Source organism: Paramormyrops kingsleyae, chromosome 4 (genome assembly GCF_048594095.1).
Source record: "Paramormyrops kingsleyae isolate MSU_618 chromosome 4, PKINGS_0.4, whole genome shotgun sequence".
NCBI lineage: Eukaryota > Metazoa > Chordata > Actinopteri > Osteoglossiformes > Mormyridae > Paramormyrops > Paramormyrops kingsleyae.
The window spans coordinates 17,707,869-17,720,593 of NC_132800.1; the positions used below are offsets into that span (position 1 = coordinate 17,707,869).

The 12,725-nt window shown below is 41.5% G+C and overlaps 1 protein-coding gene and 1 long non-coding RNA gene across 2 annotated transcripts in view; one reads left to right on the forward strand and one right to left on the reverse strand.

Annotated features, from left to right (window-relative positions):
• The window catches only part of LOC111844580 (NACHT, LRR and PYD domains-containing protein 3-like), a 137,809-nt gene that overhangs the window by 53,618 nt on the left and 71,466 nt on the right, over window positions 1-12,725 (forward strand). The window contains exons 7-8 of the mRNA XM_072711614.1: window positions 124-1,852; window positions 3,095-3,268. Coding sequence (XP_072567715.1) covers window positions 124-1,852; window positions 3,095-3,268 — 1,903 coding nt within the window. The remainder of the gene's footprint in view (window positions 1-123; window positions 1,853-3,094; window positions 3,269-12,725) is intronic.
• LOC140588944 (uncharacterized) overlaps window positions 1-12,725 on the reverse strand; it is a 212,645-nt gene that overhangs the window by 52,018 nt on the left and 147,902 nt on the right. The window lies entirely within an intron of this gene.

The following is a 12,725-nucleotide window of genomic DNA, read 5'->3' on the forward strand; positions in this document are numbered from 1 at the left end:
GATTTGCCACAGAAACATAGTTTATGAAAAAATGTGTATTACATTTCAGTTTATAATTTTTTTATCTTGATGTAATTTGGGTTATATGAGTAAAAAAATGTTTTTTTTCTCATTTCATTTCAGGGCATCTTCTCTCACAGTGTCAGCACATAATCAAATGTAACCTGAAGAAGAAATTTGAGTGTGTATTTGAAGGGAAAGCTAAGGAAGGACAGCCAACACTTCTCAAAGAGATTTACACAGAACTTTACATAACTGAAGGGGGAGCTGGAGGAGTCAATGATGAACATGAAGTGAGACAGATTGAAACAGCATCCAAGAAAAGGCAAACAGAAGATACTGCAGTCAAGTGCAATGATATATTTAAACCCTTACATGGGCGTGTGACACCTATCAGAACTGTACTCACAAAAGGGGTTGCAGGTATCGGGAAAACAGTCTCTGTGCAGAAAGTTATTCTTGACTGGGTAGAAGGAAAAGCAAACCAGGACATTCACTTCATATTTGCTCTTCCTTTCCGGGACCTGAATTTGATTAAGGAGGAATACAGTCTGATTGATCTGCTTCACCACTTTGTCCCAGAACTGAAATTGCTTGAATCCACTGAGTTGTGTAGGTACAAAGTTTTGTTGATCTTTGATGGTCTGGATGAGTGTCGTCTTCCTCTAGATTTTCAGAACAATGAGAGCTGGTTTGATGTAACAAAGAAAACGTCACTGGATGTGCTGTTGACTAACGTCATCAAGGGGAATCTGCTTCCATCCGCTCTCCTCTGGATAACCTCCCGGCCAGCAGCAGCCAATCAGATACCTCCTGACTGCATTCACCAGGTGACAGAGATACGAGGATTCAATTATGCCCAGAAGGAGGAGTATTTCAGGAAGAGATTTAGTGATCAGAGCCTGGCGAGCAGGATTATCACACATGTGAAATCATCAAGGAGCCTCTTCATCATGTGCCACATACCTGTATTCTGCTGGATTTCAGCCACTGTTCTTGAAAGTCTTTTTAGTGAGTCTGACAGTGGAGAAATTCCAAGGACTCTGACTGAAATGTACACACACTTCCTGATCTTTCAGGCGAGTTTAAAAGATGACAAATACATCGAAAACAATGAAACCAAGTTTAATAAGTGCACTAAATCTGGCAAGGAATTCCTATTAAAACTTGGTAAACTGGCTTTTCATAACCTTGAGAAAGGCAACCTCATATTTTATAAGCAAGACCTGACAGAGAATGGCATTGATGTCACAGAGGCTTCAGTTTACTCTGGAGTGTGCACAGAAGTCTTTAAAGAGGAGTATGGGTTGTACCAGGAGAAGGTGTACTGCTTTGTGCATCTGAGCATTCAGGAGTATCTCGCTGCTTTATATGTGTTTCTGTCAAACTCATCAGCTGACCTGCTGAAGACTGCAGTGGATGAAGCATTAAGGAGCAAGAATGGACACTTGGACCTCTACCTCCGCTTCCTCCTTGGCCTCTCAACAAACTCCAGTAAGATTCTGCTACAAAGGCTACTGGCACAGACAAGAACCAGCTCACCTAACATTAAGGAAATGGCCCAGTACATCAAGGAGAAAATACAGGAGAATTTATCTGCAGAAAGGACCATCAACCTGTTCCACTGTCTGAATGAACTGGGTGACAATTCTCTAACAGTGGAAGTACAAAGATACTTGAGTTCAGGAAGTTTTTCAGCAGAAAACCTCTCACCTGCACAGTGGTCAGCTCTGGCCTTTGTGTTACTGATGTCAGATAAGGAGCTGGATGTGTTTGATCTGAAGAAATACATCGGATCAGATGAAGGTCTTCAGAGGCTGCTGCCTGTGATCAAGAAATCTAGGACAGCTCTGTAAGTGATCTTACATATGTCTGTTGCTAAAGAAGTACAGATGTTATTCATGATTCTGCTTTTACTGTATATCTTATCAAAACAGTTAGGGTGTATTTATATAGACCACCCAGACATTCTTTTTGATTCTGGATACTGCAGGATATGTTTATTTTTTAACATTCTTGGTGTGGTGTGTGGTTCAGTGGGTTCGGACTCTGTGCCAGTGGTCAGAAGGTCACTGGTTTAAATACCTGGCCGGCAGAGTGATGCTGGTTTTGGGCCCTTGAGCAAGGCCCTTACCCCCCAGCTTCAGGGGTGCTGGATGCTGGCCAACCCTGAGCTCTGACCTCCAAATTTACTCTCACCTGTATGTGTGTGTCAGAGAGAGCGAGATCAGAGAGGCGACAGCACTATTTTACCAGGGGAATGAATAAAGTATCACTATTTCATCCCTATCTGACAGGATTGATAATTGTTTCATTAGTGTTTTGGAAATTTACCAGGTTCACAGGTACAGCAAAACAAAATAAGGATTTCAGTCATGGTGTCAGCAATTCAAAAGTCATATAAAAAATAATAACTAAAAAACTTAAGCTCTTCTTAACATTCAAATCCCACATAAACACACACACATATCCCAGGCAGGAACTGAACCCAAAACCCTAGAACTCCTGGGTCGGCTGTAGTGCTGATCACTGAGCCCCAGCGCTGCTCAGAGCTTTATAAAAATACTTATGCATATATTACAGTCTCTCAGAGTAACTCACCCTGTAAGGTCATTAAAAACTATTTGTGTTTCTGACTAGGACAAGGATACAACAAAATAATTGATATTTCAGCTATATGCTGCATGTCTTATTGTACTTAAAAACGTTTATTTTGATATTTTATTTGATATACCTGTGTGTCGTGTATGTATTTATATCTTAACACGTTTCCTTTTCCAGACTGGACAGCTGTAGACTCACAGAGACAAGCTGTGAAGTGTTGGCTTCAGCTCTCAGATCAAACTCCTCTCAGCTGACAGAGCTGGACCTGAGTAACAATGACCTGCAGGATTCAGGGGTGAAGCTGCTCTCTGCTGGACTGGGGGATTCACACTGTAAACTGGAGATACTGAGGTCAGTATTATTGAGTATTCCACACTGTAATCTGTAATTATTGAAATCTGTATTGGAGTCGTGACATTTACTTAGAAGTAATACTCATAGTCGTGAAGTGTTTTTATCTATTGGAGAGATATTGTCTGTCTGTCTGCAGGCTGTCAGGCTGTAGAGTCACAGAAGAAGGCTGTTCTTCCCTGGCTTCAGCTCTGAGGTCAAACCCCCCACACCTGAGAGAGCTGGACCTGAGTAACAATGACCTGCAGGATTCAGGGTTGAAGCTGCTCTCTGCTGGACTGGGGGATTCACACTGTAAACTGGAGACACTGAGGTCAATATTACTGGTTATTCCACACTGTAATCTGTAATTATTGAAATCTTAATCGGAGTCGTCACATTTACTAAAAAGCAATGCTTCCAGTGTTGAGATGTTTTAATTTATTTGAGAGTTTTGTCTGTCTCTCTGCAGGCTGATGGGCTGTAGAGTCACAGAAGAAGGCTGTTCTTTGCTGGCTTCAACTCTGAGGTCAAACTCCTCAAACCTGAGAAAGCTGGACCTGAGTAAAAATGACCTGCAGGATTCAGGGCTGAAGCTGCTCTCTGCTGGACTGGGGGATTCACACTGTAAACTGGAGTCACTAAGGTCAGTATTACTGGGCATTCCACACTGTAATCTGTAATTATTGAAATCTTAATTGGAGTCGTCACATTTACTAAAAAGCAATGCTTCTAGTGCTGAGGTGTTTTTATTTATTTGAGAGTTTTTGCCTGTCTCTCTGCAGGCTGTCAGGTTGTAGAGTCACTGAGCACCAGTGCTGCTCAGAGCTTTATAAAAATACCTATGCATATATTACAGAGTCTCAGGGTAACTCACCCTGTAAGGTCATTAAACAGCAGGTTCATCTTGGCTGGGGAGTGTCAAGTAAAAACTATTTTTGTTTCTGACTAGGACAGGGAAACAACAAAATTACTGATATATTTAAATATCCCAGTTAATGAATGGATTTTAGAACATGTTCACTCTCATGCCCTTATTCAAACTGGCTCTGTAAGATAATATAGAACAGGATTAGGGAATGTATGACTTATGAATATGTACAGCAAATAGTGAAAATACACAGTAAACTCACAGGAGAAGCTGTATTGTACCAAAATCTATTCATCTGTGTACATTGATCCAGTCCTGACCCATTACACTTTTCATGGTATTTGTGCTTCGAATTGAAAGTTTTCTCTGTATTCTTCATGATGGGAAACATGAGGAACATCAGAGGATTGTCTAGTTCCTTTTGAAGCATATGCTGCCTCACTTATTGTATTTAAAAATAAAAATGTTTATTTTGGTATTGGATATACCTGTGTGTGGTGTATGTATTTTTATCTTAGCATGTTTCATTTTCCAGCCTGAACAGCTGTAATCTCACAGAGACATGCTGTGAAGTGTTGGCTTCAGCTCTCAGATCAAACTCCTCTCAGCTGACAGACCTGGACCTGAGTGACAATGACCTGCAGTATTCAGGGGTGAAGCTGCTCTCTGCTGGACTGGGGGATTCACACTGTAAACTGGAGATACTGAGGTCAATATTACTGGGTATTCCACACTGTAATCTGTAATTACTGATATCTTAATTGTAGTCATCATATTTACTTAAAATTAATACTCATAGTGGTGAGGTGATTTTATTTATTGGAAAGATATTGTCTGTCTCTCTGTAGGGTGTCAGGCTGTAGAGTCACAGAAGAAGGCTGTTCTTCCCTGGCTTCAGCTCTGAGGTCAAACCCCTCACACCTGAGAGAGCTGGACCTGAGCTACAATCACCCAGGAGACTCAGGAGAGAAGCTGCTCTCTGCTCTAATGGAGGATCCCATCTGTAAACTGGAGAAACTAAAGTGAGTACAGAATGTGTGTCTGCTCCTGCTATAGACTCGTGTATGTGGAGAAAATGCAACAATTAAATACATGGATACACCAGTACTAGGGATGGCACGATAATGAAAAAAAACCGAACCGTTCGGTTCGCTTGTCTCGGTTCGGAGCATGCATGCGTCGCACGGTTCGACGGTTCATGACATGCGCAATGTAGCGTCGTGCCCCGTATATGACGTCAGTGTGTTTCCCTTTCGCGCGAAAGAATAGACCTTTTTCACGAAAACCGGAAATACGTAATCGTAGGGTAAACTTAGTTCCAGTCAAGCGTCAATGCATTAGAAAACCCGGGATCAGAGAAAATTCAGCAGAGAATATATACAACCTATCTGACAAATTTGCCCAAATTTACATTTGCGGATGTTGCTAAACTCCTGGAGGAAAACTCCGTCACGAGAAAGAGCAAACTTGATAAAGGCTATAAATTTTTCCACGAAGAATTTGTCCATAAGTATCAAGGTAACTGTTACTGAATTGCTCACCACATGTAATTTTTAAAGGAAATACATTAACAGCTTTTGTTAATGTTTAAAGGTAGAAAAACTTTAGATGTATTTGTTAATAGGCAAACAAAAATGTGTTATTTTAAATGAGTATAAATATATATACCTTAACATTAGATGCAAGATGAACACCCTACACACGCACACAGAAAAGCCCGGACATTTGCACAAACGCACAACCAAGAGTGGGGCTTTAGAGTTTGATAATCAAAAAACACTTAAAATGTATAAGGATCCCTTTGTTGTAGAAAATTTTTTAAATAGTGTGAACGTGATGTAAATCATTTAGGCAACAAGAATTGAGTAGCTGTAGGAACTAGTGAGCAAAATTTAGCAACAAGCATCAAAAAACATTTTAGCTGTGTTTTGTTCATTTTAAAGAAGTTGGCCCCGTTTTTTCTAATTACATTTATTAGCTATAGGAACTGGTTCCCGGTATATTAGACTAGTGCCATGTTTCAAATAAACCCCTTAACCATAACGTTTTTAAAGTAACGATTGAAGCACTTTTCGGCAAATGTGTTACTTTAAATAAAACACTCTAAGCACATCGACGGAACTCAGAGCTGCTATCAATGGATCTTCGCGTTTGGTGAAATACTTTTTGTATTTTACAATGAAATAAAACTGTTAAGCTGATTACGGCTTTCTCTCGTTTTTAAAAACTTGGGGTAAAATATTTGTGCTTGTTTCGCATTTGCTCTTTTTGACAGTGTTTCGCTCGGGCATGCCTCTAGTTGTTTAAAAGTTTGGGCCTTGTGTCATTTGTGCTTAAAATACGGTGTTTGCTTCTGTCTGAGGTGAAGTGCCTGCTGCAGACGTAAGTGCTCCCCTTTTTAACTGTGAAGTTTGGTCCTTCATCCCGCCGGATAGCCTGAATCCATTTACGTCGAACTTCACCATTAACACGGAAGGAATGAAAAGATAGATGTGACTGCTTTTGGGCATTACAAGAACAGCCCGGTACACTGCAAGAAGAAGAGGTCGCTGCATGCGCTATTTTTTTTACACCGGCGGAAGTAAAGATACCCTACGATTACGTATTTCCGGTCAAAAATGCGGAAGTTGTGAAAAAGGTTTATAGGGTATATGCACAGAGCGGTGTGACGTAGTTCCGGTAAAAGTTCAGCCAGCTAAGTAATTTCCAGTAGCCTTTCGTTTGCTGCGTTTAGCTCGAGTTTTCGGCGTTACCACCCTGTCTCTGAAGAAAACATTTAAATTTCAGCCAACCGATAGCACAACATCTGAACACTGTTGTGCGCCTTTGTTGTGTGACTTTATTTAATGTGCGGTTAGGCACTTTGTTAAAGAAAATTAAGTACTCCAGTGAGTGTCATGCATCGATCGTCCGCTCTTTCCGTGTGCCACGCCCCCTCGTTAACCCTGTGTGGATTCCCCGTGTTTACCAGCTGTTCCTGATTGTTGTCAAATTTATCATTACTCCATTGTATTCAGTCCGCGTTTCCGGTCATTATATTGTAATTCTGCTTTACCGCTCGTCTGTGTGCCTTTTGCTCATTATATATATATATATATATAACGAACCGAATCAGGCTTAATCAAGATAGGTGATCTATCATTTTAACGATCCCCAATTAAATTAACCCCGTGGACCGGACAAATACTTAAATAAGACCGCGTGCCCATACCCAACTGTAATAGCGATTAAAGCGATCTATTCTTTTAGCATTTATGTTAAGGCAAGACTTTTATTTTATTACTGTTCTGGGATTAATAATGTTTAATAATTTTAATAATGTGCTTTAAGTCAAGTCAAATTCAGTTTATGCATGATTACATGATATAACTTTTTAAATACTGTATCCTAAATTGTGGATAATTAAGCTATATATCATATGCTGAAGTACATTTCTGGATTGTTAAAGATTAAAAGAAAAAATAACAAGAACCGTACAGAACCGAAAACCGTGACCCTAAAACCGTGATACAAACCGAACCGTGGGTTTTGTGAACCGTGCCACCCCTAACCAGTACTATGCCATTCTGCTTCTGCTATAGTGTGGACCACAGTGGAGAGTGCAGGACCAGACCAGGGATCCAAAAATGTAAGTTTGTTTGCATGTTTTTATTCTTAATACCATTAATTCTACTTTATGATACCATTCACATAATTATTGTGATGTGTGTGTGTGTGTTAGTGTGTGTTTTTATAATAGGGGCCGGTTTGGATTTAAAGATGACTACTTCCTTATATAAAAAATAGTCTGGGAAAATCTGTAGAAATACATTCAATCTTTTTTGAGATTTGTTAGTATTTTCGTAAGAAAGCACCCGTAATCTCCCCAAACTGGCTGGGACACTGAACGATGGGAATTTCGGCTCTTTTTAATGAGCCGGATCATTTGGCTCAGCTCACCAAGAAGAGCCGGTGTTCTGTCGATATATGCTGCCTTGTCGAAAAATGCCACCGTAGTGCTAATAGATAGCCCTAACCCTAACTCTTACCCTAACCCTAACCCCCAAAACCCCTAAAACCCTTACCTTAACCCTAACCCTAACCCCTAAAACCTAACCCTAATCCCAAAACGGTGGAACTGCACATGCGCAGAAAGGCTCGATAGCGCGTCTCGATAGGTAGTATTTTTCGACAGAACACCGGCTCTTCCGGCTCCCAAACGGCTCTTCGTTTTATCACTTCAGTCCAGCCAGATTCAGTGCTGTTTTGACCCATGACTGATATGTGTACTAAACCTTATAATTTCCTTAATACCATAATTTTATATTATGTTTGGAATGAAGACTAAATGTAAAAACAAACACTACTACACCTGTATTGAACATTTTTTAAGTGGAAAAGTTGTTTTTGTGGTTGATCTAACAAAAAAAGTCAAATAACATAAATAACTAATAAAAAAATAAAAATACATAAATTAAAACGTGCAAAACAGCAGCATCCAGCAGTTATAGTTGTATCTGTCCATTATAACAACCATCAACTTTCTAACAGTGTTGCATTTTAACATTTCCTTTGGGGCAGAAAATCTAATTGCCTCAGCTTAGTCGGGCTGATCCGGCTTCTGGCAGTAGCAGCACGCTAGCCTGTCTTTTTTCTTCCATCTGAACTGTTGGATGCGCAGTTCTTAAGTGTCTGAGAAGGTTGCTTGTGGATCCTGCTTGAAATGACAGCTTCATCTTCAAACTGTGCATTCTGCCTTTTAGTTATCATAGCTATTAAAATGCATCCAAATGTCGCTTCCTTTCCGTTGTCACTCATCTTACCTACTAATCGCGCACCACACTCCCTCTCTTTCTCTCCACCTCTCCTCTCCTCTCCTCCTGCTCTGTACCTGTACCCCGTCAGCACGCGCACTCCCGCCCCTCCCTACGTTTATCCTCATGGTATGAACCTTGTCTGATCGTCACGCCATTAACACAAACGTCAGTCACAGTCAGAGCAGCATGGAGCGCTGAGCCGCGGAGCCGCTTTGCTTTATAAAAATGTCTCTCGGGCAGGAGCCGGATCTTTTGAACGGCTCGTTCGCGACCGACACATCACTACACTAGCCGGCGCTGAACGCTGCTGGAGGGAGGTATGTGTCCGAAGCAGTGGCGGAGCTAGAGGGCTAGTTGGGGTGGCAATTGCCACCCCAGACGAAGTCCTTGCCACCCCAGACGAAGTCCTTGCCACCCCGCTGAAAACATTACACTGTTTGCTTTTTACGAACATTTCTCAAATCTCCCAGCGAACGTGAATGCATCCTTACGCAGCACGCACAAGCGTGCAGCGTGCTGTTGCTGCTACACTTTTCATTGGTTAAGCTGACACGCAGGTATTTCGTGCTCCAAACGGCTCCAAAACATCGCGGCAGCACACGCGGGATAGATGTAGAGCGTTTTTGCTGGTATGTACGGCTTTTATTGGTATTAAATTAAACGAAGTACTGTTTTAACGGGAAGTAAGGGAGACATTGCACTGTAGTGCTTAGCATTAATTAGAGCTGGGCGATTTTTAAATAAAAAAACTCGATTTACGATTCGAATCGATTTCTTTTGTCTGTTACGATAGTCGCTGTGTCAGATTACACGATTTTGACTCCTAAAAATTTTGTCACGTCGTGGACAAGAAACATGTCAGACTACGTTGTTTTCCGACCAGTCATCGCGAGCTGTCTCACACACTCTTTCACTCGCACATACACAAGCTCACTCATATAGCCTACACACACACACTCGCACATACACTCTCTCACATACACGCACTCTCTCTCTCTCTCTCTCTCTCTCTCTCTCTCTCTCACACACACACACACACACACACACACACACACACACACACACACACACACACACACACACCCACATCTGTATACATTTTGTGGAAAATTTTTTATTTTTAGTGTAATTGAACACGTTGTATATTGACCCCCCAAAATAATACCTTGCCACCCCTGTTTTAAAAGTCTAGCTCCGCCACTGGTCCGAAGTGGTTTGAAGGAAGTTCTTATTTTGCAGGAAAGCCAAATTAACTTATACTGGTACTCGTTGGGTACAATTTCATGTTTAACATGTTTGATAAATGCTGTTTATAATTTTATCTACCTGTAATTAAGCCTATTAGTTTAACACGCGCATCATTTTGGCGCGTCTTCCCGCCGGCGTCGCGCGGGCGTCCGACATTTCCTGAGGTATTTCACATACTTGAATTCCTGCTTCGTTTTTATATTGTGTGTATCGTACAGAATAATAGAGCACAGGCTAAAGTGCAGTTCGGTCCCCAGTGAGTCTCTCAGCGCGGCGTGTCTCACAGCGCAGGGGGCAGCCGGAGCGCCGCAAACTCGGGCGGTTACATGAGTATATTGGGAATAAAATGTGTGTATTGGAGCGAGTTCTGTGTTAGTGAGTGTGTGAGGTGTGACAGTGATAATGATGGAGATGCTGGGCTTCGTGATGGGATTAATCGCTCTTCCTCTTGCCTACAGACTCCTGCCAGCTGACGCTGGACCCCAACACAGCAAACAGCCACCTGTCTCTGTCACAGGGGAACAGGAAGGTGACATGGAGGACAGAGCAGCAGCAGCCATATCCTGATCGTCCAGAGAGATTTGACTTCTGGCCCCAAGTTCTGTGCAGAGAGAGTCTGACTGGTCGCTGTTACTGGGAGGCTGAGTGGAGTGGAGATGGAGCCTGGATAGCAGTGACTTATAAAGAAATCAGGAGGAAAGGAAACAGTGATGACTGTGGGCTTGGAGCCAATGACAAGTCATGGAGTCTGTTCTGCTCCCCTGACAGATACTCTGTCTGGCACAATAATAAACAGACTGACATACCTATAAAGCCCTCAGGCTCCCGCAGAGTAGGAGTGTATCTGGACTGGGCGGCTGGTACTCTGTCCTTCTACAGAGTCTCCTCTGATGGACTGACCCTCCTGTACAGCTTCACCTCCTCATTCACTGAACCCCTCTGTCCAGGGTTTAGGGTTCCTCGTAGAAACTCCTCCGTGTCCCTGTGCATGCTGGGATAGCTCACTGTGTGCTGGAGGAATCATTTTTACCTTATCAGAGTGTCACATGTCGTTGCTCCTCCATGGCAAAAAGGTAAAATCTCTGCTTTTTAACCAGTATAACCCTTTTTACTCTGTCTGAAGTGTGACGTATATTAGATTAAAATTAATGACTAGGTTCAGCAAGCTGCACAAACGTAAAATAAGTGTATTTGTTTCTGATTAAAATATAATGAAATGTAATCCTGATGAGTGGGGGGGGGCTTTTCCCCTCCCCTTATATGTACATTTTATATATTTCTGTCTATATATTGTATTTGCTACCTGTACACTGACAATAAAAGCTTCCTAATGTAAAGCCATTACTGTCCTGGTTCAGTGCTGCTCAAAGCATAACTGAGGTAACTGAGTAAAATAAATCATGTAATACAATTAAATAAATACACTGTAATGTAAATGAACATAACTAACACGATTAGATTAAATCAGCATACTGTATATAATAACCATGTAAAAGGAGACGGGAGACATAACTGCGAAAGCAAGAAATATCCGTAGAGTTAAAAACAAAAAAACGTGATAAATCACATTAGTATCACACGTTAGATTAAATGATCAAAATACAAGCAGGAATAAAAAATTCCTGATTAAAAAGGTTAACTGCTGTACCTGACAATCGACAAGCTAATTATCAAACGGCGTCACTCACACTCCTATTAAAACACGGGAAAATAATCATTAAAAGCCGAACTAAGTGCTTACTACCTAAATAATTACACAAGTAATTAAAAATAATGCGTAACACATTTTTACTTCTCACGGAAAAATAAGGTTTAACTTCAGACGGCAGAATCTCACGTTCGCCCCCTACTGCCGTTCTGAGGTAACTGCGGGATTCCCGTAGGTCGCAGCACTTGGGAATCTGCATTCCCTCAATTAACGTCCCACCACAACACTACAGATACGGTTAACCGGTACAGTCATTATTTAACGTACCACAATACATTAACCAGATAAAATTTATTCTAAAATAAAAGTAATAACATTTGGTGAAGTTAAAAAATGAGCATATTGGGGCAGCGTGTGGCTCAGTAGGCTAACCCTGTGTGTTTGTAACCACAAGGCCGCCAGTTCAAACCCAGCCTCAGCATGTCTGTGGGTCCTTGAGCAAGGCCCCTAATCCCCCAACTCCCTGGGCACCCCAACAGGTGGCTGCCCTTCACAGACAGCTTGTTCTGCAAAGAGCAAGTTGATGGAGGTGTAAAATAAATTTCCCCATGAGGGACAATGAAGGTTAAATTATAATTATATTTAGGAACAACGAGATTCCACTTGTGTCTTGATGATGGGGAATAATTTGTCAAACGTTCCTCACCCAGAGAAAGGAGGGTCTCACCATCAATAATGTGCTCTACAAATGAGAAAGCAAAACCTTTATACATGCAATATGCAAACATTATCATTTCTACATATAGACAAGGTTTAAGCTGAAATGTTTCATAATTCGAAGAACCTTTATATGTAGTGTTGGAGAGTAATGGTGAGTCTGCCATCAGAAATGAAGTAGCTGTCCAGACCATGGAAAGCTAGTTCCTCACTGGGCAGCACCACTATCCAGTGTGGGTCTCCCTCAGCTATGCAGCAGTGTAGGTGGCTGTTAAAGCTGGAGGCTCTTAGGATTTTTCCACATAGATTCCAGCTGCCCAAGACCCCAAATCTGTGGTAGATCTTTATAAACAGATTCTAATTTATTAAACTTGTGCACACATCCTTAACCTACATCGCTTAACTCCATCCTGTGTTCCCCTATATTCGGTCCGCATACAATCAACCCCAAGCATTATATTATAAAATAGAAGTTCCCAATTGTAACACTTTTATTTGATCTGCAAGAATA